Source organism: Oncorhynchus keta, chromosome 19, assembly GCF_023373465.1.
Source record: "Oncorhynchus keta strain PuntledgeMale-10-30-2019 chromosome 19, Oket_V2, whole genome shotgun sequence".
Classification (NCBI taxonomy): Eukaryota; Metazoa; Chordata; class Actinopteri; order Salmoniformes; family Salmonidae; genus Oncorhynchus; species Oncorhynchus keta.
The window spans coordinates 11100907-11121421 of NC_068439.1; the positions used below are offsets into that span (position 1 = coordinate 11100907).

The following is a 20515-nucleotide window of genomic DNA, read 5'->3' on the forward strand; positions in this document are numbered from 1 at the left end:
TCTGAAAGGGTGTGTCCAATCCAACTCCACGTTCCTCTATAGGAGGATCTCGAACATCTGGACTGAGAAAGAAAAACACATGGACAAAAACTGGACAGGAACTCACTGACACACAAACACTGTACTTCATCTTTATTATTCTGATAATCCTCACGGATAAAGTCGAGACAGACGGGACAAGCGGAAACATGTGGTTGGATGATAACATGTTCAGGTCTGATTGTGGCTTTACTCTTTGGATTTAAAACAAACAGAAGGCACTTAAAACAGAAGACGATCAAGTTGTCTCAGACACAGATCTAAGATCAGTTACGCATCATCCAATCCTATGGGGAATGGGAACGAAAACAAACCTGACCCTAGATCAGTGTCCAAGGGTAACTTCATCCTCCTCGCACATAAACATGAAAAAGCAAAGGCACTTAAGGAGGGGCGGGACTAGGGCAAGAGAGGGATCACTTATTGGGCAGAGCATGTTTTGACTGACAGCGGACATGGTTTTATTGAGTCACCTGTTAATGAGTCCCTCCGTCACCTAGGTAACCATTCCCATGCCAACAATAGAGCCAAAGACAGGGGAAAAAAACAAAAACTGCAATAAGAAAAACAACTTTCGGTGTGTGTTCTTTAGCACATCTATAACTATCATAAAGTAAAATATGATTCTTAACACAGTTCATCAGTCATACCATCATGGGACTGTTCGTCTGTATGTAAAGGATCAATATCTATACATACGGTATACTATGTTATCTATGAGTATGATTCTCATTACCACACACACACACACACACACACACACTTTGGCCATGTGCCCTTCAGAAATAATTGGGTTTTTGATATTTGGACCGTTCTCCATACTGAAGTCATTGGCTATCAGTTAAGTTCAACAAAAAACATACAGGGAATGTGACTGGCACACGGGGGGAATGTGACTGGCACACGGGGGGAATGTGACTGGCACACGGGGGGAATGTGACTGGCACATGAGGGGAATGTGACTGGTTTAGACAGGAGTGTGGAAGAGGACACACTTGTCTTTGGCCATTCTACTCCTCAGATCATTGGTTATAAAGAAGTAATGGCAAGAGGACATGATGCACTCTCTCTGAGGAGGACTGAGGAAGACCACGATGGTGGTGGTGGTGGTGAAGGAGGCCTCACTCGGACCAATCGTCATCGTCCAACTCCGAGGAGTCATCTTCGCTGTCGCTGCACTCCACAGCAATACGGCGAGACAAGATGGCCGCTACGTCGTTGCCATAGTTATCCTTCTTCTCCTGCTCTTTCTGTTCCTCCACTTTACGAAGGTTAAAACCTGCAAGAGAGAGCAGGGGGGGGGTTTAGGGTGTGCTTATGTGTACTAGTATCTATCTATCTATCTCTCTCTGTGTGTGTGTGTGTGTGTGTGTGTGTCGTACCTTGACGGATAGCTGACAGCAAGTCATTGTGAGCGTCAGCGGGGCCTCTGGCTGAACCTGGGTGGGCTTGAGAGGAGGGGGAGCCCCAATGGAGAAGGAGGGAGGGGGAGGCCAGAAGAGGGGGAGGAGGGCCTGGAGGAGGCGGGGGAGGAGGAGGAGGAGGAGGTGCGCCACCACCCTGGGGGAGAGAGGGGGGAGGAGGTGGAGAGATGGTGGTCTGGGAGAGAGGAGAAGGTGGGGCAGGGGGGGAGGGATAGGCAGAGGAGAAGAGAGGAGGGGGAGCAGGGGGGGAGGAGTCAAATCCAGAGGGGGGAGGGGGAGGGATCCCCAAGCCAGAGGGGGGAGGGGGAGGTGGGGCAGGGGGAGGGGCCAGGTTGGGCCGGGAGCCACTGGAAGCAGAAGAGGTCATGGGAGGGGCTGGAGGAGGGTGTGTGGGGCTCAGAACGCTGGTGCGCTTCTGGGATGGTGCTCCGTACTGTCCGTCATACCTGCCAATGAGAACGCACGGGATGGATTAGGAACAGGGCACGGGGTGGATTAGGAACAGGGCACGGGATGGATTAGGAACAGGGCACGGGATGGATTAGGAACAGGGCACGGGATGGATTAGGAACAGGGCACGGGATGGATTAGGAACAGGGCACGGGATGGATTAGGAACAGGATGGATTAGGAACAGGGCACGGGGTGGATTAGGAACAGGGCACGGGATGGATTAGGAACAGGGCACGGGATGGATTAGGAACAGGGCACGGGATGGATTAGGAACAGGGCACGGGATGGATTAGGAACAGGGCACGGGATGGATTAGGAACAGGGCACGGGATGGATTAGGAACAGGATGGATTAGGAACAGGGCACGGGGTGGATTAGGAACAGGGCACGGGAAGGATTAGGAACAGGGCACGGGATGGATTAGGAACAGGGCACGGGATGGATTAGGAACAGGGCACGGGATGGATTAGGAACAGGGCACGGGATGGATTAGGAACAGGATGGATTAGGAACAGGGCACGGGGTGGATTAGGAACAGGGCACGGGGTGGATTAGGAACAGGGCACGGGATGGATTAGGAACAGGGCACGGGGTGGATTAGGAACAGGGCACGGGGTGGATTAGGAACAGGGCACGGGAAGGATTAGGAACAGGGCACGGGATGGATTAGGAACAGGGCACGGGATGGATTAGGAACAGGGCACGGGATGGATTAGGAACAGGGCACGGGATGGATTAGGAACAGGATGGATTAGGAACAGGGCACGGGGTGGATTAGGAACAGGGCACGGGATGGATTAGGAACAGGGCACGGGATGGATTAGGAACAGGGCACGGGATGGATTAGGAACAGGGCACGGGATGGATTAGGAACAGGGCACGGGATGGATTAGGAACAGGGCACGGGGTGGATTAGGAACAGGGCACGGGGTGGATTAGGAACAGGGCACGGGATGGATTAGGAACAGGGCACGGGATGGATTAGGAACAGGGCACGGGATGGATTAGGAACAGGGCACGGGATGGATTAGGAACAGGGCGCACGGGATGGATTAGGAACAGGGCGCGGGATGGATTAGGAACAGGGCGCGGGATGGATTAGGAACAGGGCGCGGGATGGATTAGGAACAGGGCGCGGGGTGGATTAGGAACAGGGCGCGGGGTGGATTAGGAACAGGGCACGGGGTGGATTAGGAACAGGGCACGGGGTGGATTAGGAACAGGGCACGGGATGGATTAGGAACAGGGCACGGGAAGGATTAGGAACAGGGCACGGGGTGGATTAGGAACAGGGCACGGGGTGGATTAGGAACAGGGCACGGGACGGATTAGGAACAGGGCACGGGACGGATTAGGAACAGGGCACGGGACGGATTAGGAACAGGGCACGGGATGGATTAGGAACAGGGCACGGGACGGATTAGGAACAGGGCACGGGATGGATTAGGAACAGGGCACGGGACGGATTAGGAACAGGGCACGGGATGGATTAGGAACAGGACGGATTAGGAACAGGGCACGGGACGGATTAGGAACAGGGCACGGGACGGATTAGGAACAGGGCACGGGACGGATTAGGAACAGGGCACGGGACGGATTAGGAACAGGGCACGGGACGGATTAGGAACAGGGCACGGGGTGGATTAGGAACAGGGCACGGGGTGGATTAGGAACAGGGCACGGGGTGGATTAGGAACAGGGCACGGGATGGATTAGGAACAGGGCACGGGGTGGATTAGGAACAGGGCACGGGGTGGATTAGGAACAGGGCACGGGGTGGATTAGGAACAGGGCACGGGGTGGATTAGGAACAGGGCACGGGGTGGATTAGGAACAGGGCACGGGGTGGATTAGGAACAGGGCACGGGGTGGATTAGGAACAGGGCACGGGGTGGATTAGGAACAGGGCACGGGACGGATTAGGAACAGGGCACGGGACGGATTAGGAACAGGGCACGGGACGGATTAGGAACAGGGCACGGGACGGATTAGGAACAGGGCACGGGGTTCTCCAAAATGCTCTGTATCCAAACAATTCTGACCACTGGAGATGAAGGGTGTTGACTGGCGAATAGACGCTAATGTTAGCAATGCTAAATTAGCATAAAATGTGTAAAAACTACAGTATTTGGTAAATTATGAGGTGCAAACACTGTTCCCCTCCATCCTCTACTTACGTCATGTCTGGGGGTGGAGGGGGCAGGAAGTCATCGGGAGCGGGGGGAGGGAGGGGGGAGCCGGGATCGAAGGCGTACGACCCTGTACTCTGGTCTAACCCATCAGGGGAATAACAGCCTTCTCCTGAACCAATACTGCCATTCAGACCCTCAAGAGATTCTCTACACACACCAAGATACATGGGTGCACAGACAACAACAAAAACACACAAAAAAATAGTATTTTTGATCAATGACAAGACACCACAATTAAACCGTTTAAAACCATTCTATAGGACAACCCTCCAGACTCAGAACCTCCCTCCTTCATATTCTCAAATCAAATCTCCTTCTCCACTTCATATAGCCTCTCTCTCTCCCTGTTCTCACTCCCTCACCCTGTTCTCACTCTCTCCTTCTCCTCCCTCTCCCTGTTCTCACTCTCCTCTCTCATCCTGTTCTCATTCTCACCCATCTCTCTCCCTGTTCTCTCCCTCTCCTCTCTCCATGTTCTCACTCTCTCCCTCTCCTCTCTCCCTATTCTCACTCTCTCCCTGTTCTCACTCTCTCCCTGTTCTCTCTCTCTCCCTGTTCTCACTCTCTCCCTCTCCTCTCTCCCTGTTCTCACTCTCTCCCTCTCCTCTCTCCCTGTTCTCACTCTCCTCTCTCCCTGTTCTCACTCTCCTCTCTCATCCTGTTCTCATTCTCACCCATCTCTCTCCCTGTTCTCTCCCTCCTCTCTCTGTTCTCCTCTCTCCCTATCCTCTCTCCCTGTTCTCACTCTCCTCTCCTCACTCTCTCCCTCTCCTCTCTCCCTCCCCCTCCTCTCTCCCTGTTCTCTCACTCTCCCTGTTCTCTCACTCTCCCTGTTCTCTCACTCTCCCTGTTCTCTCACTCTCCCTGTTCTCTCACTCTCCCTGTTCTCTCACTCTCCCTGTTCTCTCACTCTCCCTGTTCTCTCACTCTCCCTGTTCTCTCACTCTCCCTGTTGGCACTCTCCTGTTGGCACTCTCCTGTTGGCACTCTCCTCTCCCTCCTGTTGGCACTCTCCTGTTGGCACTCTCCTCTCCCTCCTGTTGGCATTCCCTCTCCCTCCTGTTGGCATTCCCTCTCCCTCCTGTTGGCATTCCCTCTCCCTCCTGTTGGCATTCCCTCTCCCTCCTGTTGGCATTCCCTCTCCCTCCTGTTGGCATTCCCTCTCCCTCCTGTTGGCATTCCCTCTCCCTCCTGTTGGCATTCCCTCTCCCTCCTGTTGGCATTCCCTCTCCCTCCTGTTGGCATTCCCTCTCCCTCCTGTTGGCATTCTCTCTCCCTGTTGGCATTCCCTCTCCCTGTTGGCATTCCCTCTCCCTGTTGGCATTCCCTCTCCCTGTTGGCATTCCCTCTCCCTGTTGGCATTCCCTCTCCATCTCTCACCCCATGTCGTTCTTGGGTACCACAAACTCTTCCCCCATCTTGCGTCGTTCCCACTCATCCTTTCTGGTCTTGATCTTTCTGGGATTCAGAGTCCGCATATTTTGATTGTCCTTCTTCTCCTTCTACTCAGACAGAGAAAGAGAGAGAGAGAGGAGAAAGAGAAAGAGAGAGGAGAAAGTGAGAGAGGAGAAAGAGAGGAGAAAGAGAGAGGGGGGGGAAAGAGTCAAAAATAAACAGAAAAGATTGTTTAACGAAGCTATAAGTACATTTCAATACTGTGTTTAAAGAAGAGGACGTACATTTCCCAACAGGCCAAAAACAAACTACTGTCGAATTAAAGTGTGTGTGTGTGTGTGTGTGTGTGTGTGTGTGTGTGTGTGTGTGTGTGTGTGTGTGTGTTACCCTGTGTTTGCGTCTCTCCTTCATGATGTCCTTGGTGTCCTGCAGCATCTTCTCCTTCCACAGCTCAAAGAAGTAAGACGGGTCTGTGTAGAACTTCAGAGCATCCTTCCCATCGTCCCTAATCATGACAACAGGTCAAATCAGAGTGTGTGTGTGTGTGTGTGTGTGTGCAGGGTCACTTAGGGCCCCCAACCCCCCCCAAAAAAAGAGTACGAATAGTAGAATAGACAAGGTGAAAGTTCGTCACTGAATTAGGCATGTCAGCTAAACATTTTAGAATGGTAGTCTGGCCAGCTACAGTGCCTTCAGAAAGTACACTACATACACAAAAGTATGTGGACACCCCTTCAAAATGAGTGGATTTAGCTATTTCAGCCACACACACACGTTGCTGACCGGTGTATAAAAATCGAGCACACCGCCATGCAATCTCCATAGACAAACAATGGCAGTAAAATGGCCCTTACTGAAGAGCTCACTGACTTACAATGTGGTGACATCATAGGATGCCACCTTTCCAACAAGTCAGTTCTTTACATTTCTGCCCTGCGAGAGCTGCCCCCTGGTCAACTGTAAGTGCTGAACGTCTAGGAGCAACAACGGCTCAGCCGTGAAGTGGTAGGCCACACAAGCTCACAGAACGGGACCGCCGAGTGCTGAAGAGCATTAACACTTTGTCCTTAGTGCCTCTGGAAGCAACGTCAGCACAAGCACTGTTAGTTGGGAGCTTCGTGAAATGGTTTTCCATGGCCGAGCAGCCTAAGATCAATGCCAACCTTGGCTGGAGGGGTGTAAAGCTCGTCCCCATCGGACTCTGGAGCAGTGGAAACGCGTTCTCTGGAGTGATGAATGACACTTCACCATCTGGCAGTCCGGCAGTCGAATCTGGGTTTGGCGGATTCCAGGAGAACACTACCCGCCCCAATGCATAGTGCCAACTGTAATGTTTGGTGGAGGGGGAATAATGGTCTGGGCTGTTTTTCATGGTTCGGGCCCCTTAGTTCCAGTGAAGAGAAATCATAACGCTACAACATACAATGACATTCTAGACGATTCTGTGCTTCCAACTTTGTGGCAACAGTTTGGGGAAGGCCCTTTCCTGTTTCAGCATGACAATACCCCCGTGCACAAAGTGAAGTCCATCCAGAAATGGTTTGTCGAGATCTGTGTGGAATAACTTGACTTGCCTGCACAGAGCCCTGAACTCAACCCCATCAAAGACCTTTGGGATGAATTGGACTCCGACTGTGAGCCAGGCTTCACATACATTTGGCCATGTAGTGACACAGACACACATATATATATATATATATATATAAAATGAACGGAAAAAGTTCATGTGTTTGGTACCATGGCTGAGCTGTGTGTGTGTGTCTGTACTGGCTGAGGTGTGTGTGTGCCTGTACTGGCTGAGGTAGGTGTGTGTGTGTGTGTGTGTGTGTGTGTGTGTGTGTGTGTGTGTGTGTGTGTGTGTGTGTGTGTACCTGTACTGGCTGAGGTGTGTGTGTGTGTGTGTGTGTACCTGTACTGGCTGAGGTGTGTGTGTGTGTGTGTGTGTGTACCTGTACTGGCTGTGTGGTGTGTGTGTGTGTGTGTGTGTGTACCTGTACTGGCTGAGGTGTGTGTGTGTGTGTGTGTACCTGTACTGGCTGAGGTGTGTGTGTGTGTGTGTACCTGTACTGGCTGAGGTGTGTGTGTGTGTGTACCTGTACTGGCTGAGGCGTGTGTGTGTGTATATGTGTTTGTTGGGGTGTGTGTGTGTGTGTGTGTGTGTACCTGTACTGGCTGAGGTGTGTGTGTGTGTGTGTACCTGTACTGGCTGAGGTGTGTGTGTGTGTGTGTGTGTGTGTGTGTGTGTGTGTGTGTGTGTGTGTGTGTGTGTGTGTGTACCTGTACTGGCTGAGGTGTGTGTGTGTGTGTGTACCTGTACTGGCTGAGGTGTGTGTGTGTGTGTGTGTGTGTGTGTGTGTGTGTGTGTGTGTGTGTGTGTGTGTGTGTACCTGTACTGGCTGAGGTGTGTGTGTGTGTGTGTGTGTGTGTGTGTGTGTGTGTGTGTACCTGTACTGGCTGAGGTGTGTGTGTGTGTGTGTGTGTGTGTGTGTGTGTGGCTGAGTGTGTGTGTGTGTGTGTGTGTGTGTGTACCTGTACTGGCTGAGGTGTGTGTGTGTGTGTACTGGCTGAGGTGTGTGTGTGTGTGTGCTGAGGTGTGTGTGTGTGTGTGTACCTGTACTGGCTGAGGTGTGTGTGTGTGTGTGTGTACCTGTACTGGCTGAGGTGTGTGGTGTGGTGTGTGTGTGTGTGTGTGTGTGTACCTGTACTGGCTGAGGTGTGTGTGTGTGTGTGTGTGTACCTGTACTGGCTGAGGTGTGTGTGTGTGTGTGTGTGTGTGTGTGTGTGGCTGTGTGTGTGTGTGTGTGTGTGTGTGTACCTGTACTGGCTGAGGTGTGTGTGTGTGTGTGTGTGTGTACTGGCTGAGGGGTGTGTGTGTGTGTGTGTGTGTGTGTGTGTGTACTGGCTGAGGTGTGTGTGTGTGTGTGTGTGTGTACCTGTACTGGCTGAGGTGTGTGTGTGTGTGTGTGTGTGTGTACTGGCTGTGTGTGTGTGTGTGTGTGTGTACCTGTACTGGCTGAGGTGTGTGTGTGTGTGTGTGTGTGTGTGTACCTGTACTGGCTGAGGTGTGTGTGTGTGTGTGTGTGTGTGTACCTGTACTGGCTGAGGTGTGTGTGTGTGTGTGTGTGTGTGTACCTGTACTGGCTGAGGTGTGTGTGTGTGTGTGTGTGTGTGTGTGTGTACCTGTACTGGCTGAGGTGTGTGTGTGTGTGTGTGTGTGTGTGTGTACCTGTACTGGCTGAGGTGTGTGGTGAGTGTGTGTGTGTGTGTGTGTGTGTGTGTGTGTGTGTGTGTGTACCTGTACTGGCTGAGGTGTGTGTGTGTGTGTGTGTGTGTGTACCTGTACTGGCTGAGGTGTGTGTGTGTGTGTGTGTGTGTACCTGTACTGGCTGAGGTGTGTGTGTGTGTGTGTGTGTGTGTACCTGTACTGGCTGAGGTGTGTGTGTGTGTGTGTGTGTACCTGTACTGGCTGAGGTGTGTGTGTGTGTGTGTGTGTGTACCTGTACTGGCTGAGGTGTGTGTGTGTGTGTGTGTGTGTACCTGTACTGGCTGAGGTGTGTGTGTGTGTGTGTGTGTGTGTGTACCTGTACTGGCTGAGGTGTGTGTGTGTGTGTGTGTGTGTACCTGTACTGGCTGAGGTGTGTGTGTGTGTGTGTGTGTGTGTACCTGTACTGGCTGAGGTGTGTGTGTGTGTGTGTGTGTGTACCTGTACTGGCTGAGGTGTGTGTGTGTGTACTGGCTGAGGTGTGTGTGTGTGTGTACCTGTACTGGCTGAGGTGTGTGTGTGTGTGTGTACCTGTACTGGCTGAGGTGTGTGTGTGTGTGTGTACCTGTACTGGCTGAGGTGTGTGTGTGTGTGTGTGTACCTGTACTGGCTGAGGTGTGTGTGTGTGTGTACCTGTACTGGCTGAGGTGTGTGTGTGTGTGTGTGTGTGTGTGTGTGTACCTGTACTGGCTGAGGTGTGTGTGTGTGTGTACCTGTACTGGCTGAGGTGTGTGTGTGTGTGTGTGTGTGTGTGTGTGTGTGTGTGTGTGTACCTGTACTGGCTGAGGTGTGTGTGTGTGTGTGTGTGTACCTGTACTGGCTGAGGTGTGTGTGTGTGTGTGTGTGTGTGTGTGTGTGGGTGTGGTGTGTGTGTGTGTGTGTGTGTGTGTGTGTGTGTGTGTGTGTGTGTGTGTGTGTGTGTACCTGTACTGGCTGAGGTGTGTGTGTGTGTGTGTGTGTGTGTGTGTGTGTGTGTGTGTGTGTGTGTGTGTGTGTGTGTGTGTGTGTGTGTGTACCTGTACTGGCTGAGGTGTGTGTGTGTGTGTGTGTGTGTGTGTGTGTACCTGTACTGGCTGAGGTGTGTGTGTGTGTGTGTGTGTGTACCTGTACTGGCTGAGGTGTGTGTGTGTGTGTGTGTGTGTGTACCTGTACTGGCTGAGGTGTGTGTGTGTGTGTGTGTGTGTGTGTGTGTGTACCTGTACTGGCTGAGGTGTGTGTGTGTGTGTGTGTGTGTGTGTACCTGTACTGGCTGAGGTGTGTGTGTGTGTGTGTGTGTGTGTACCTGTACTGGCTGAGGTGTGTGTGTGTGTGTGTGTGTGTGTACCTGTACTGGCTGACTGTGTGTGTGTGTGTGTGTGTGTGTGTGTGTGTGTACCTGTACTGGCTGAGGTGTGTGTGTGTGTGTGTGTGTACCTGTACTGGCTGAGGTGTGTGTGTGTGTGTGTGTGTGTGTGTGTACCTGTACTGGCTGAGGTGTGTGTGTGTGTGTGTGTGTGTACCTGTACTGGCTGAGGTGTGTGTGTGTGTGTGTGTGTGTACCTGTACTGGCTGAGGTGTGTGTGTGTGTGTGTGTGTGTGGCTGTGTGTGTGTGTGTGTGTGTGTACCTGTACTGGCTGAGGTGTGTGTGTGTGTGTGTGTGTGTGTGTACCTGTACTGGCTGAGGTGTGTGTGTGTGTGTGTGTACCTGTACTGGCTGAGGTGTGTGTGTGTGTGTGTGTGTGTACCTGTACTGGCTGAGGTGTGTGTGTGTGTGTGTGTGTGTACCTGTACTGGCTGAGGTGTGTGTGTGTGTGTGTGTGTGTGTACCTGTACTGGCTGAGGTGTGTGTGTGTGTGTGTACTGGCTGAGGTGTGTGTGTGTGTGTACCTGTACTGGCTGAGGTGTGTGTGTGTGTGTGTGTGTGTACTGGCTGAGGTGTGTGTGTGTGTGTACCTGTACTGGCTGAGGTGTGTGTGTGTGTGTACCTGTACTGGCTGAGGTGTGTGTGTGTGTACCTGTACTGGCTGAGGTGTGTGTGTGTGTACCTGTACTGGCTGAGGTGTGTGTGTGTGTGTGTGTGTACCTGTACTGGCTGAGGTGTGTGTGTGTGTGTGTGTGTGTGTACCTGTACTGGCTGAGGTGTGTGTGTGTGTGTGTGTACCTGTACTGGCTGAGGTGTGTGTGTGTGTGTGTGTGTGTGTGTGTACCTGTACTGGCTGAGGTGTGTGTGTGTGTACTGGCTGAGGTGTGTGTGTGTGTGTGTGTACCTGTACTGGCTGAGGTGTGTGTGTGTGTGTACTGGCTGAGGTGTGTGTGTGTACCTGTACTGGCTGAGGTGTGTGTGTGTGTGTGTGTACCTGTACTGGCTGAGGTGTGTGTGTGTGTGTGGCTGAGGTGTGTGTGTGTGTGTGTGTGTGTGTGTGTGTGTGTACCTGTACTGGCTGAGGTGTGTGTGTGTGTGTGTGTGTGTGTGTGTGTGTGTGTGTGTGTGTGTGTGTGTGTGTGTGTGTGTGTGTGTGTGTGTGTGTGTGTACTGGCTGAGGTGTGTGTGTGTGTACCTGTACTGGCTGAGGTGTGTGTGTGTGTGTGTGTGTGTGTGTGTACCTGTACTGGCTGAGGTGTGTGTGTGTGTGTGTGTGTGTGTACCTGTACTGGCTGAGGTGTGTGTGTGTGCCTGTACTGGCTGAGGTGTGTGTGTGTACCTGTACTGGCTGAGGTGTGTGTGTGTGTGTGTGTACCTGTACTGGCTGAGGTGTGTGTGTGTGTGTACCTGTACTGGCTGTGTGTGGCTGTGTGTGTGTGTGTGTGTGTGTACCTGTACTGGCTGAGGTGTGTGTGTGTGTGTGTGTGTGTGTACCTGTACTGGCTGAGGTGTGTGTGTGTGTGTGTGTGTACCTGTACTGGCTGAGGTGTGTGTGTGTGTGTGTGTGTGTGTACCTGTACTGGCTGAGGTGTGTGTGTGTGTGTGTGTACCTGTACTGGCTGAGGTGTGTGTGTGTGTGTGTGTGTACCTGTACTGGCTGAGGTGTGTGTGTGTGTGTGTACCTGTACTGGCTGAGGTGTGTGTGTGTGTGTGTACCTGTACTGGCTGAGGTGTGTGTGTGTGTGTGTGTACCTGTACTGGCTGAGGTGTGTGTGTGTGTGTGTGTGTACCTGTACTGGCTGAGGTGTGTGTGTGTACCTGTACTGGCTGAGGTGTGTGTGTGTGTACCTGTACTGGCTGAGGTGTGTGTGTGTGTGTACCTGTACTGGCTGAGGTGTGTGTGTGTGTGTGTGTGTACCTGTACTGGCTGGGGTGTGTGTGTGTGTGTACCTGTACTGGCTGAGGTGTGTGTGTGTGTACCTGTACTGGCTGAGGTGTGTGTGTGTGTACCTGTACTGGCTGAGGTGTGTGTGTGTGTGTACCTGTACTGGCTGAGGTGTGTGTGTGTGTACCTGTACTGGCTGAGGTGTGTGTGTGTGTACCTGTACTGGCTGAGGTGTGTGTGTGTGTGCGTGTACTGGCTGAGGTGTGTGTGTGTGTGTACCTGTACTGGCTGAGGTGTGTGTGTGTGTGTGTGTACTGGCTGAGGTGTGTGTGTGTGTGTGTACCTGTATTGGCTGAGGTGTGTGTGTGTGTGTGCCTGTACTGGCTGAGGTGTGTGTGTGTGTGTGTACCTGTACTGGCTGAGGTGTGTGTGTGTGTACCTGTACTGGCTGAGGTGTGTGTGTGTGTGTGTACCTGTACTGGCTGAGGTGTGTGTGTGTGTGTGGCTGACCTGTACTGGCTGAGGTGTGTGTGTGTGTGTGTGTACCTGTACTGGCTGAGGTGTGTGTGTGTGTGTGTGTACCTGTACTGGCTGAGGTGTGTGTGTGTGTGTACCTGTACTGGCTGAGGTGTGTGTGTGTGTGTGTACCTGTACTGGCTGAGGTGTGTGTGTGTGTGTGTACCTGTACTGGCTGAGGTGTGTGTGTGTGTGTGTACCTGTACTGGCTGTGTACTGGCTGAGGTGTGTGTGTGTGTGTGTACCTGTACTGGCTGAGGTGTGTGTGTGTGTGTGTGTACCTGTACTGGCTGAGGTGTGTGTGTGTGTGTGTGTACCTGTACTGGCTGAGGTGTGTGTGTGTGTGTACTGGCTGAGGTGTGTGTGTGTGTACCTGTACTGGCTGAGGTGTGTGTGTGTGTACCTGTACTGGCTGAGGTGTGTGTGTGTGTGTGTACCTGTACTGGCTGAGGGGGGTGTGTGTGTGTGTACCTGTACTGGCTGAGGTGTGTGTGTGTGTGTACCTGTACTGGCTGAGGTGTGTGTGTGTGTGTGTACCTGTACTGGCTGAGGTGTGTGTGTGTGTGTGTGTGTACCTGTACTGGCTGAGGTGTGTGTGTGTGTGTGTGTACCTGTACTGGCTGAGGTGTGTGTGTGTGTGTGTGTACCTGTACTGGCTGAGGTGTGTGTGTGTGTGTGTGTACCTGTTGAGGTGTGTGTGTGTGTGTGTGTACCTGTACTGGCTGAGGTGTGTGTGTGTGTGTGTGTACCTGTACTGGCTGAGGTGTGTGTGTGTGTGTGTGTGTACCTGTACTGGCTGAGGTGTGTGTGTGTGTGTGTGTACCTGTACTGGCTGAGGTGTGTGTGTGTGTGTGTGTACCTGTACTGGCTGAGGTGTGTGTATGTGTACCTGTACTGGCTGAGGTGTGTGTATGTGTACCTGTACTGGCTGAGGTGTGTGTGTGTGTGTGTGTGTACCTGTACTGGCTGAGGTGTGTGTGTGTGTGTACCTGTACTGGCTGAGGTGTGTGTGTGTGTGTGTGTACCTGTACTGGCTGAGGTGTGTGTGTGTGTGTGTGTACCTGTACTGGCTGAGGTGTGTGTGTGTGGCTGAGGTGTGTGTGTGTGTGTACCTGTACTGGCTGAGGTGTGTGTGTGTGTGTGTACCTGTACTGGCTGAGGTGTGTGTGTGTGTACCTGTACTGGCTGAGGTGTGTGTATGTGTGTGTGTGTACCTGTACTGGCTGAGGTGTGTGTGTGTGTGTGTGGCTGAGGTGTGTGTATGTGTACCTGTACTGGCTGAGGTGTGTGTGTGTGTGTACCTGTACTGGCTGAGGTGTGTGTGTGTGTGTGTGTACCTGTACTGGCTGAGGTGTGTGTGTGTGTGTGTGTACCTGTACTGGCTGAGGTGTGTGTGTGTGTGTGTGTGTACCTGTACTGGCTGAGGTGTGTGTGTGTGTGAGGTGTGTGTGTACCTGTACTGGCTGAGGTGTGTGTGTGTGTGTGTGTGTGTGTACCTGTACTGGCTGAGGTGTGTGTGTGTGTGTGTGTGTACCTGTACTGGCTGAGGTGTGTGTGTGTGTGTGTGTGTGTACCTGTACTGGCTGAGGTGTGTGTGTGTGTGTGTGTGTGTACCTGTACTGGCTGAGGTGTGTGTGTGTGTGTGTGTGTGTGTGTACCTGTACTGGCTGAGGTGTGTGTGTGTGTGTGTGTACCTGTACTGGCTGAGGTGTGTGTGTGTGTGTGTGTGTGTACCTGTACTGGCTGAGGTGTGTGTGTGTGTGTGTGTGTACCTGTACTGGCTGAGGTGTGTGTGTGTGTGTGTGTGTACCTGTACTGGCTGAGGTGTGTGTGTGTGTGTGTGTACCTGTACTGGCTGAGGTGTGTGTGTGTGTGTGTGTACCTGTACTGGCTGAGGTGTGTGTGTGTGTGTACCTGTACTGGCTGAGGTGTGTGTGTGTGTGTGTGTGTGTACCTGTACTGGCTGGGGTGTGTGTGTGTGTGTGTGTGTACCTGTACTGGCTGAGGTGTGTGTGTGTGTGTGTACCTGTACTGGCTGAGGTGTGTGTGTGTGTGTGTGTACCTGTACTGGCTGAGGTGTGTGTGTGTGTGTGTACATGTACTGGCGGAGGTGTGTGTGTGTGTGTGTGTACCTGTACTGGCTGAGGTGTGTGTGTGTGTGTGTGTGTGTACCTGTACTGGCTGAGGTGTGTGTGTGTGTGTGTACCTGTACTGGCTGAGGTGTGTGTGTGTGTACCTGTACTGGCTGAGGTGTGTGTGTGGCTGAGGTGTGTGTATGTGTACCTGTACTGGCTGAGGTGTGTGTGTGTGTGTGTGTACCTGTACTGGCTGAGGTGTGTGTGTGTGGCTGAGGTGTGTGTGTGTGTGTGTGGCTGAGGTGTGTGTGTGTGTGTGTGTACCTGTACTGGCTGAGGTGTGTGTGTGTGTGTGTGTGTGTACCTGTACTGGCTGAGGTGTGTGTGTGTGTGTGTGTGTGTGTGTGTGTACCTGTACTGGCTGAGGTGTGTGTGTGTGTGTGTGTGTGTGTGTACCTGTACTGGCTGAGGTGTGTGTGTGTGTGTGTGTGTACCTGTACTGGCTGAGGTGTGTGTGTGTGTGTGTGTGTGTACCTGTACTGGCTGAGGTGTGTGTGTGTGTGTGTGTACCTGTACTGGCTGAGGTGTGTGTGTGTGTGTGTGTGTGTGTACCTGTACTGGCTGAGGTGTGTGTGTGTGTGTGTGTGTACCTGTACTGGCTGAGGTGTGTGTGTGTGTGTGTGTACCTGTACTGGCTGAGGTGTGTGTGTGTGTGTGTGTACCTGTACTGGCTGAGGTGTGTGTGTGTGTGTGTGTGTGTGTGTACCTGTACTGGCTGAGGTGTGTGTGTGTGTGTACTGTGTGTGTGTATGTGTACCTGTACTGGCTGAGGTGTGTGTGTGTGTGTGTACCTGTACTGGTGTGTGTGTGTGTGTGTGTGTACCTGTACTGGCTGAGGTGTGTGTGTGTGTGTGTGTGTGTACCTGTACTGGCTGAGGTGTGTGTGTGTGTGTGTGTGTGTACCTGTACTGGCTGAGGTGTGTGTGTGTGTGTGTGTGTACCTGTACTGGCTGAGGTGTGTGTGTGTGTGTGTGTGTACCTGTACTGGCTGAGGTGTGTGTGTGTGTGTGTGTACCTGTACTGGCTGAGGTGTGTGTGTGTGTGTGTGTACTGGCTGAGGTGTGTGTGTGTGTGTGTACCTGTACTGGCTGAGGTGTGTGTGTGTGTGTGTGTGTGTGTGTGTACTGGCTGAGGTGTGTGTGTGTGTGTGTGTGTGTACCTGTACTGGCTGAGGTGTGTGTGTGTGTGTGTGTGTGTGTGTACCTGTACTGGCTGAGGTGTGTGTGTGTGTGTGTGTACCTGTACTGGCTGAGGTGTGTGTGTGTGTGTGTGTGTGTACCTGTACTGGCTGAGGTGTGTGTGTGTGTGTGTGTGTGTGTACCTGTACTGGCTGAGGTGTGTGTGTGTGTGTGTGTGTACCTGTACTGGCTGAGGTGTGTGTGTGTGTGTGTGTGTGTGTACCTGTACTGGCTGAGGTGTGTGTGTGTGTGTGTACTGGCTGAGGTGTGTGTGTGTGTACCTGTACTGGCTGAGGTGTGTGTACCTGGCTGAGGTGTGTGTGTGTGTGTACCTGTACTGGCTGAGGTGTGTGTGTGTGTGTGTACCTGTACTGGCTGAGGTGTGTGTGTGTGGCTGAGGTGTGTGTGTGTGTGTACCTGTACTGGCTGAGGTGTGTGTGTGTGTGTGTGTGTGTGTACCTGTACTGGCTGAGGTGTGTGTGTGTGTGTGTGTGTGTGTGTACCTGTACTGGCTGAGGTGTGTGTGTGTGTGTGTACCTGTACTGGCTGAGGTGTGTGTGTGTGTGTGTACCTGTACTGGCTGAGGTGTGTGGTGTGTGTGTGTGTACCTGTACTGGCTGAGGTGTGTGTGTGTGTGTACCTGTACTGGCTGAGGTGTGTGTGTGTGTACCTGTACTGGCTGAGGTGTGTGTGTGTACCTGTACTGGCTGAGGTGTGTGTGTGTGTACCTGTACTGGCTGAGGTGTGTGTGTGTGTACCTGTACTGGCTGAGGTGTGTGTGTGTGTACCTGTACTGGCTGAGGTGTGTGTGTGTACCTGTACTGGCTGAGGTGTGTGTGTGTGTACCTGTACTGGCTGAGGTGTGTGTGTGTGTACCTGTACTGGCTGAGGTGTGTGTGTGTGTACCTGTACTGGCTGAGGTGTGTGTGTGTGTACCTGTACTGGCTGAGGTGTGTGTGTGTGTGTGTACCTGTACTGGCTGAGGTGTGTGTGTGTACCTGTACTGGCTGAGGTGTGTGTGTGTACCTGTACTGGCTGAGGTGTGTGTGTGTGTGTACCTGTACTGGCTGAGGTGTGTGTGTGTACCTGTACTGGCTGAGGTGTGTGTGTGTGTGTGTGTGTACCTGTACTGGCTGAGGTGTGTGTGTGTGTGTACCTGTACTGGCTGAGGTGTGTGTGTGTGTGTACCTGTACTGGCTGAGGTGTGTGTGTGTGTACCTGTACTGGCTGAGGTGTGTGTGTGTGTACCTGTACTGGCTGAGGTGTGTGTGTGTGTACCTGTACTGGCTGAGGTTGTTGAGTGGTGGAGGAGGATTGCAGGTCAGATAAGTCTCCTGTACAGGCAGCGGTAGAGAGGGTCTACAGAATAACTGCTGATCCTGAGTCAGATTACTATGAAAAGCTTTCTTCTGGGTGATGGCCTGCAGAGAGACTGGGAGAGATCGATTGAGGGATTGAGGGAGATAGAGAAGGAGAGAAGGAGACAGAGAGAGAGTTAGGGTTAGTATTTCAGACAGAAGCAAACGGTATCCGTTGCATTACATCTACTGAATTCTGACTTGAATACTAAACACAGGACTGTTGTTATGTTTACTGGACATGGGTTGTCCCAGTTAGAAACCGAAAAATCACATTCAATTAAGATTCCACATAGTTTTTTAGTCGCTTAAAACTGTGTCTGGGAAACCACCCTGTGGTTTATAATGAGGAATGTGCATATTTCCCCTTCAAGACGGTAGGATACATATCTAGTAGATACATGGGCTCCGATACGATACGTTTTAGTTTGAAACGATTCGGTTTGATTAGAGGAAAGAATCTATGCGATTCGGTTTGATTAGAGGAAAGAATCGATGCGATTCGGTTTGATTAGAGGAAAGAATCGATGCGATTCGGTTTGATTAGAGGAAAGAATCGATGCGATTCGGTTTGATTAGAGGAAAGAATCGATGCGATTCGGTTTGATTAGAGGAAAGAATCGATGCGATTCGGTTTGATTAGAGGAAAGAATCGATGCGATTCGGTTTGATTAGAGGAAAGAATCGATGCGATTCGGTTTGATTAGAGGAAAGAATCGATACGATTCGGTTTGATTAGAGGAAAGAATCGATGCGATTCGGTTTGATTACAGGAAAGAATCGATGCGATTCGGTTTGATTAGAGGAAAGAATCTATGTGATTCGGTTTGATTACAGGAAAGAGTCGATGCGATTCGGTTTGATTAGAGGAAAGAGTCGATGCGATTCGGTTTGATTAGAGGAAAGAGTCGATGCGATTCGGTTCAATGCGAAAGTATTCGATGCACTAACATTTGTTGCAAAATCACATTTATTTTCCATCATAAACCAAATCTGCTGCTGATGGAGCTCATGAGCTGGGGGGTGTGTGTGTGTGTGTGTGTGTGGTGCCCATATATATATATATATATCCCTGATGGCTAACGATAACATATCCTGACATAATGTAAACACGATACATTACCTTCTCACCATCAGTGAGTGACATATCCTGACAATGTAAACATTATACATTACCCTCTCTCCCTCAGTGAGTGACATATCCTGACAATGTAAATGTTATACATTACCCTCTCTCCCTCAGTGAGTGACATATCCTGACAATGTAAATGTTATACATTACCCTCTCTCCCTCAGTGAGTGACATATCCTGACAATGTAAATGTTATACATTACCCTCTCTCCCTCAGTGAGTGACATATCCTGACAATGTAAATGTTATACATTACCCTCTCTCCCTCAGTGAGTGACATATCCTGACATAATGTAAACACAATACATTACCCTCCCTCCCTCAGTGAGTGACATATCCTGACACAATGTAAATGTTATACATTACCCTCTCTCCCTCAGTGAGTGACATATCCTGACATAATGTAAATGTTATACATTACCCTCTCACCATCAGTGACATGAATAAGTATATTTCAGAAATAAGAAATCAGAACCCATAAATATGTCTATAGTGTATGTGGGCATCTAAGCTTAGCCATATGGGAAAATGGGCACGGGACCCCCCTCTCCCCTCATTTGAACCGGAGACCGATGCACTCGTATCTTAATCATTTGAACCGGAGACCGATGCACTCATATCTTAATCATTTGAACCGGAGACCGATGCACTCATATCTTAATCATTTGAACCGGAGACCGATGCACTCATATCTTAATCATTTGAACCGGAGACCGATGCACTCGTATCTTAATCATTGGAACCGGAGACCGATGCACTCGTATCTTAATCATTTGAACCGAGACCGGTGCACTCATATCTTAATCATTTGAACCGGAGACCGGTGCACTCATATCTTAATCATTTGAACCGGAGACCGATGCACTCATATCTTAATCATTTGAACCGGAGACCGATGCACTCATATCTTAATCATTTGAACCGGAGACCGATGCACTCATATCTTAATCATTTGAACCGGAGACCGATGCACTCGTATCTTAATCATTTGAACCGGAGACCGATGCACTCGTATCTTAATCATTTGAACCGGAGACCGATGCACTCGTATCTTAATCATTTGAACCGGAGACCGATGCACTCGTATCTTAATCATTTGAACCGGAGACCGATGCACTCGTATCTTAATCATTTGAACCGGAGACCGATGCACTCGTATCTTAATCATTTGAACCGGAGACCGATGCACTCGTATCTTAATCATTTGAACCGGAGACCGATGCACTCGTATCTTAATCATTTGAACCGGAGACCGATGCACTCGTATCTTAATCATTTGAACCGGAGACCGATGCACTCGTATCTTAATCATTTGAACCGGAGACCGATGCACTCGTATCTTAATCATTTGAACCGGAGACCGATGCACTCGTATCTTAATCATTTGAACCGGAGACCGATGCACTCGTATCTTAATCATTTGAACCGGAGACCGATGCACTCGTATCTTAATCATTTGAACCGGAGACCGATGCACTCATATCTTAATCATTTGAACCGGGGACTGATCGTTACATCCCTGTGTATAATGTCTGTCTCTTACCCTCCTCCTCTTTAGGGTCGAGCTGGGTGACTTTGACCTGTAGACGGTCCACTCTCTCACCCAGTAAGTTCACCCTGATAGCAAACGTCCCCGCGTGCACAAACAGCTCTCCAAACACATCCTCTGCATACTTACCTAAACAAACAAATGTATATTTATAGCCTACATACACACACACGATGACATAACAAGACACACACAATCATACTACAATACACATACCTTTCATTGCATTAAGCATTTCCCTAGGTATAAACTCACATCACACACAGAGAGACAGAAACTTACTGAGGCTGCCTAGCTGACGGATGATGTTGGCGAGGCTGATGTTGGTGACACACTCCAGCTCACTGCGGATGGTGCTGGGGAGCACCTGGCGGCACACATGGCGAGGCTCGATGTTCCTCGTCACCAACGGCATTTTGTGACGGGAGGGGGGCGGTCGGTCGGCTTCCCCTGGAGGAGGGGGGCGGGCGGTCGGCTTCCCCTGGAGGGGGGCGGGCGGTCGGCTTCCCCTGGAGGAGGGGGGCATGTGAGAAAGACAGACGGACTGGTCTGATAGAGAAGACTTTTCTGGTCTGATAGAGAAGACTTTACTGGTCTGATAGAGAAGAATTTACTGGTCTGATAGAGAAGACTTTACTGGTCTGATAGAGAAGAC

The 20515-nt window shown here is 51.1% G+C and overlaps 1 protein-coding gene and 1 long non-coding RNA gene across 2 annotated transcripts; one reads left to right on the forward strand and one right to left on the reverse strand.

The window, feature by feature from the left end:
* Positions 1-117: 117 nt before the first annotated feature.
* On the reverse strand, positions 118-20299 carry LOC118381323 (actin-binding protein WASF2-like). Its single transcript, XM_052469436.1, has 8 exons — positions 20143-20299; positions 19855-19989; positions 17100-17253; positions 5890-6007; positions 5488-5609; positions 4093-4254; positions 1422-1909; positions 118-1318 (listed from the first exon to the last, which is right to left on the reverse strand). The coding sequence occupies exons 1-8, from the start codon at positions 20273-20275 to the stop codon at positions 1161-1163; spliced, it is 1470 nt and encodes a 489-aa protein (XP_052325396.1). The 5' UTR covers positions 20276-20299; the 3' UTR covers positions 118-1160.
* On the forward strand, positions 7170-16630 carry LOC127909193 (uncharacterized). The gene is made up of 5 exons (XR_008070136.1): positions 7170-7425; positions 10680-10713; positions 11940-12003; positions 12102-12195; positions 16506-16630. It is a non-coding gene; the product is annotated as an uncharacterized LOC127909193 (long non-coding RNA).
* Positions 20300-20515: the final 216 nt, after the last annotated feature.

Coding starts and splice junctions, on each gene's coding strand:
- LOC118381323 (XM_052469436.1), bottom strand. CDS start 20,275: ATGCCGTTGGTGACGAGGAACATCGAGCCTCGCCATGTGTGCCGCCAG. Junction 4,255..5,487: donor GTACCCAAGAACGACATGGG/GTGAGAGATGGA, acceptor TGGTGTGTGTAG/AGAATCTCTTGAGGGTCTGA. Junction 1,319..1,421: donor GCTGTCAGCTATCCGTCAAG/GTACGACACACA, acceptor TCTCTCTTGCAG/GTTTTAACCTTCGTAAAGTG.